Below are 6,348 nucleotides of genomic sequence, written 5' to 3' on the forward strand. Positions count from 1 at the left end.
AAAAAATTCTGAATAAGTAAATAAATGAATATCAAAATAAATTAATTTAATAAAATTGTAAATGGGTAAATAAATAAATTTGTAAATAAGTAAATAATTATATTTGTTAGTTATTAAACGTTTCCCTAATCTTGTCTGATGACACAGAAAACAGGAATGTAGTTGTTGTAAATACAGAACATTAAATGAGTTACTGTATAAAGATGTAGTGGAAACAATTCTATTAGAGAAGAATCTGTTCCAAAGAAATACAGAGAACATGTAAAGAACATACAGAGTATGTGAAGAATATGCAGAGAACATGCTGAACACATGTGAAGACCAGATTGAACATGTGACGAACATGCAATGAACATAGGAAATGTTGAGGTATCTTTGCTTAGTGACAGCTAGCGGCTGTGACTTGTGCCTTGTGTTAATTTACGTGATTACAAGTTCTAGGTTGTGGTCGTGTAAATATTGTGTAAAGAAATTTTGTCACGTGAATAAGTTCGCCCCAGGAAACGGGAGGATTTTTCTTAGACTTTCACTCAACCCTAGACTTTTTAAACATACATATTTGAGACCAGGAGGATCACTGATTTATGGGGAACTTCTATACCACGAGTCTTGCTTGGGAATCATGACATAACCGTAAATGATCTTTGTCTCTCTTAGTGGAGGGAGGAGTTGCTGGTAGTGGTCTCTCCTAGTGGAAGGGGAAGTTGCTGGTGGTGGTCTCTCTTAGTGGAGGGGAGAGTTGTTGATGGTGGTCTCTCTTAGTGGAGGGGAGCTTCCAGATCTATGTCCGCATGCTGTAAACGGCATCCACATCTTATTATGTTATAATTGTTGGTGTCTATCCATAGAGCCAGCTCATTTTGAAGCTTCATAGGGACATTGTCAAATTCTATCCGGAATGTATCTGTTTGGGCTCTTTTGACCCAGTACCTTAGGGCACTAGGGAATTTATGCCTGATTCTTATTTTCTTTAGAAAATCAAAGAACTTGGGTGACACCTATTAGTTTATTCACTTCTGAGTACCGATTAGGATCAATTACCAAAGTCCGAGGTGGTTCTGGATTCTCAGTAGGAACAGTGACATTGGTGATAATGACTTGTGCCTTATATTCAGGCCACTGGTCACTGACTAACCACTGAGGTCCATTGAACCACATCTCTGTTTTGGTTAATTGCTGTGAAGTCAGGCCTCGGGAGAGATAGTCAGCTGGATTCTCTTTGGTGGGTACATATCTTAGTTTGTATCCTACGGACAACTCTCGTATTTCCTTATCGCAGTTACTCACATAAGGCTTTTTACTGTTATTGTTTTTCACCCACTTTAGCACTGCCTCATTATCTGACCATAACACTGTTTCTGCAAAGTGGATATTGTTTAAAGCCTTGATCAGATAATGAGCCACTCTTACTCCTAACAGTAGGGCTGTTAACTCCAGTTGTGACAATGATCGTTTCTTTACAGTGCCACTCTGGCGTTTGGTGAGAGCAAATCGGCTTGCCCATTTAAGACTAGGTAAGCTACTGTGCCATAAGCCTTTCCTGAGGCATCACAGAATACATGTAGCTTAATTAGTTCCTTTTAATTTATTGTGTTCCGAGGGAACTTGACAGACTCTAGGATACTGAAATCTTTCACTAGCTCATGTAATTTTTCTTGTAAGGTAGGTGTTAGAAGATCATCCCAGCCAATCTTTTGTTGCCAACGTTCCTGCATTATCAACTTCCCATTTAAGATTGGACTTAATAGTCGCAATGGGTTGAAGGTTTTCCTGACCTGTGAGAGTAATTTTCTTATTGTTAAGTTAGGGGTATCTGGCTCCACCGACTTGATTGTCACCTGATCTGCAGTCTTATCCCATTCGATGCCTAGTACCTTTGTCGTATGGAATTATGTTTCGATCAGTTGATTTAATTTGACATTGTTGCAGACCCAAGATTGGATAGGCATATTTGCTCCCAATAATTCTAGATTGACCTCATCATATATGTTCAGCAGTTTGCTTTCACTGCTGGGTGTTCCTTGGAAATTGTCCACATACAGGTTGTTGCTAATTTCTGTTTTATTTGGGCTATTAGACTTCTTCAAGTGCGAGTCTAAGGTAGCTTGAAACAGAAACGGAGAAGAAGTGGCGCCAAACAAAACAGATGCAAACCTGTAGGTGATTAAATCACTGTTTGGATCGTTAGGATCCTCGATCCATAGGAACTTTTTGTAGTTACGGTCTTCTTCTTGGAGACCTACCCTAAGGAAGGTTTCTCTGATATCTGCCGTGTATGCTTCAGTCCCAATGCAGAACTTTAACAGCACATCGAATATCCTTTGTGTCAGGCTAGGGCCAGTTTGAAGGCAGTCATTCAGTGATACACTATTCTGTGTGGTCCTAGCACTGCAGTTAAAGACTATCTTTATTGGGGTAATAGCTGATTTTTTCAGTACTGGATGGTGTGGCAGGTGGTGTCCTTCCTTTGGGTCATCATTTGTTACAACCTCAATAAATTTGTCATTGCGCTGCTTCATAATTATTTCACGGTACAATTTCAAGTTTTCCGGATGTCTTTGTAAGTGCTTCATCTGTGACCTTAATTGATTTTGCGCCATGAAATGGTTGATGGGTAGCTGAGGGTGATTCAGCATCCATGGAAAACCTGACCCAGTATTGATTATCTCTATAGACAACTGAGTCTAGGTATTGTTTGTAAGTCCAGTCATCATCTGGACTAGGTTGTTCAGGGACAATGCCGAGAGTTGCCAGATCCCATAATTTATGTACATGGTGATCAAGCTCTTCCTCGAACATGTCTCTGAATTGTAGTGGTGACTGTTCTCCTAGTCATGCAACCATTACTGGGTTAGCTTGTTGGTGGTCCACAGGTATGGGTTGCTTCAGTCGTAATACTGGGCCTGTTAGCAAATAGCCACCCGCAGACGGTAACAGGTTCATTCCCTGTTTTTCATCCTTTCCTTTGATAAACTTATGGTAGACGTCTCAACCCATAAGGATTCCAATATTGGAGAGGTTGTCAGACGTGATTTTGTCTGCTAACTCGATTCCCTTTTTTTCCAGGAATTTGGCTGTTGTTCCTACACCATACACATACAGGTCTCATGGGAATTTGTATACTACAAGAGCCTGTATCGTTCAGACATAACCGCCTAAACGGACTTTAGGTTGTACCACCTTGAAGACTTAGACTCCAGAGTTAGTCGGGAATCCTGCTATGTCTATTCTTGTCTCTCGTACAGGCTTGAATTTCAAGGCATCTACCAACTCTTGTGAGATAAAAGTCATTTGGGATCCTTGGTCAAATAATCCACGTATGGTGACCTTGGACTTTCCGTTTTTAAGGGTTAATTGGGCAGTGGGTAAAGCTAATTTATGATCAGACATTGTTGATAGTACACTTACATTCCCTGATATACCTTCCCTTACACCTTCCCTGATATCCTTAAAAATCAAGAGTAACGCCAGTTAATAAAGGAGGTAACACGGCAGACATAAATAATTACAGGTCCATATCGAACCTACCTATATTATCAAAAATATTTGAAAAAATTATTTACAAACAGCTCTACTCCTATCTCGTAAAATTCAATATACTTAGTCTCTGTCAGTTTGGCTTCCACTCCCAAAAGAGTATCAATGATGCAATTATTAGTCTGCTTGACTTAATCTACTCAACCCTTAACTAGAGTGAGTTTCCGATTGGACTCTTTATTGACCTGAGAAAGGCCTTTGATACTGTTAACCATAACTACCTCTTACTTAAACTCCACCATCATGGAATCCATGGCCTTGCCCTGAACTATATCCGATCCTATCTTAGTGACAGACACCAGTATGTAGCCATCAATGATATAACCTCTCCTACTCTACCACTAACTGAAGGGGTGCCACAGGGCAGCATCCTAGGACCCCCTCCAGTTTCTAATATACATCAATGATCTCCCTAATGTTTCTAACATGCTTAAACCTATATTGTTTGCTGATGATACTACTTTCATCTACTCTGATCCCAACCCACTCATGTTAAATAATAACTTATTTTCAGACAATGCACAGCTTCCCTGTTCAAAGCCCTAAACATGCTAAACATAAATTCACTCCAAACATTCTCTTGTGTATATTACGTTTATAAGAGCCTTTTTTTAAGTGCAAACCCTGTTTTGAAACTCTTCCTGGATAGATGTAATAGAACACATGCCCACCACACCAGACATAAATATCTCTTTGATATCCCTAGATTCAAACTTAATCTATGTAAACACTGTAAACACATGCCCACCACACCAGACATAAATATCTCTTTGATATCCCTAGATTCAAACTTAATCTATGTAAACACTCTATGCAAATAAAGGGACCTAGTCTATGGAACTGACTCCATAATAATTTGAAAAGCTGTCCAACTTTTGCCTTATTCAAAAATAAAACCAAAAAGTACCTAATTTCATCTTCATGGTTTGCTACCAAGTGCTTTATCTTCACACTGTATCTAGTTCGACACAATCCCCCAATATTTGTACCTAAGCCATATTATTTTACCATTGTAATCTTAGATATCATCTGATATCAAGGTTGTTGTATTGAGTGCAAATTCTACTGCATTATTCCTTGAAACTTTTCCTTGAAATGATCCTCATATTGTGCTTCAGTGAACCAATGTATAACCCTGAAATGTTATCCTTATGTACCTAGTAATTCTTTTTTCTTTATTGTGTATTGTTATTATTGTGTATTGTTATTATTGTGTATTATTCTAATCTGCTTCTGTGTCAAAATTTCTTCAATGTGTCTGTAAACATTTTTTGTCAATTTTACTGTAATTATTCTACTTAAAATTATCTTTACCTGTAAAGAAAAGCTGTAAAGTACCTGTAAACATTTTTTATCAATTTTACTGTTAATTTATCAAAAATTTTCTGTTAGTTTAAGGACTTGCCCGAAACGCTATGCGTGCTATTGGCTTTAGAAGAATGTAAATTCAACTTAATTTCTATGTTCTCTGTTAACCCCCAATGTACCTTCTTGTATATAAATAAATAAATAAATAATTATTTGACATTTACCATTGTGATGATTGCTGTCGTCTTATATGTGCTATCAATTATGCTGTATTGTGCCTTTTAATCTTTGCTAAATTATCAATCAAGCAGTCAATGCAATCAATCAGAGCTACCAATGTGCTTTAATATACCTACTAATCTCTCTCATCTCATTTTTTTCCAATGTACCTGTTATCATTTTATAAATTTTGCTAGAATTTAGCTACTTAAAATTATCTGTTAGATTAAGGACCTGCCTGAAACGCTGCACGTACTAGTGGCTTTACAAGATTGTAAACACCATGCTGTGTATCCTCTCAAACCCAATGTACCTTCTTGTATATATATAAATAAATAAATAAATAAACATCTGGCAAGACTTTGCAGAGCTGTACTGAAGTGGAAGTTCCTTCCTCCATTTGTGATTTGGGAGACTGTCCTTGAGTCTCCACACAGTGCTATGTGATGTTGACCCGTATTGAACCTATTGCAGGTGAGTATTTGAGTTGCACAGGTGTCGTGGTTATGTAATCGTAGACACCTGGTGCATTTACGTAACTCCTTGAGTCGTTTTACACGTGTAGCAAAATTAGGATAAGTTTTACAGTTGTAAATGGAATGTTCTTCTTCACAGAATAGACATGGCCTCCAGACGTTAACAGCTTCTTGGGGAGTCATCGTTTTGGGTGACACATTAACTGTTGGTTTGAAAGGATCCACTGCCTTGTTTCCACCTTGGAGAGGAGGTATTGTTTTAAATGTATTTGGAGCACTGGAGTACTATGCGTAGATAATGAAGGTTTAGGTGTTGATTTACCATCTGTGTTGCCTCTTTGTCTTTCTATGACTGAGCATAAACCTTCCGTTATCTCCTTTACTGTCAAAGAAGATTTGTTATGTAAAACACACAACTTATCCAGTATTTCACTGGGTAATTTGCGTTTCATAAGAAATTGGATTAACCAATCCGATTCATCTAGATTTACTTTATTGTCAAGTGCCTCAAACACCAATCTAAAGGCTTGAGTCAGTGGGTCCATCTGGTGCGGGTATATGCACTATTCATGGGGTTAAAAGTCTGATAGCTCGTTCTGGTTTAGCATAATTTTCCTTAAGGAGCTGTACTGCGTTATCATTGCCGTCATCTGGCAATGTTAAATTACAGGTCACTTTTAATGCTTCACTCTTTAAAACACCATGAAGATTATGTAAATTTTGTGGTCTTAGCTATATTGGCATTAACATCTACTGAATCCACAAATTTGTTCCAGAATTTATCCCAATTTTCGTCCTCTATTCCAGA

General features: G+C 38.0%; 1 protein-coding gene across 1 annotated transcript; it reads right to left on the reverse strand.

Moving 5' to 3' along the window:
- Positions 1-978: 978 nt before the first annotated feature.
- LOC123748487 (uncharacterized) lies at positions 979-2,519 on the reverse strand. Its single transcript, XM_045730670.2, has 3 exons — positions 1,932-2,519; positions 1,625-1,775; positions 979-1,358 (listed from the first exon to the last, which is right to left on the reverse strand). Exons 1-3 carry the CDS (start codon positions 2,517-2,519, stop codon positions 979-981), a joined length of 1,119 nt encoding a protein of 372 aa, XP_045586626.2.
- Positions 2,520-6,348: the final 3,829 nt, after the last annotated feature.

Source organism: Procambarus clarkii, chromosome 18 (assembly GCF_040958095.1).
Source record: "Procambarus clarkii isolate CNS0578487 chromosome 18, FALCON_Pclarkii_2.0, whole genome shotgun sequence".
NCBI lineage: Eukaryota > Metazoa > Arthropoda > Malacostraca > Decapoda > Cambaridae > Procambarus > Procambarus clarkii.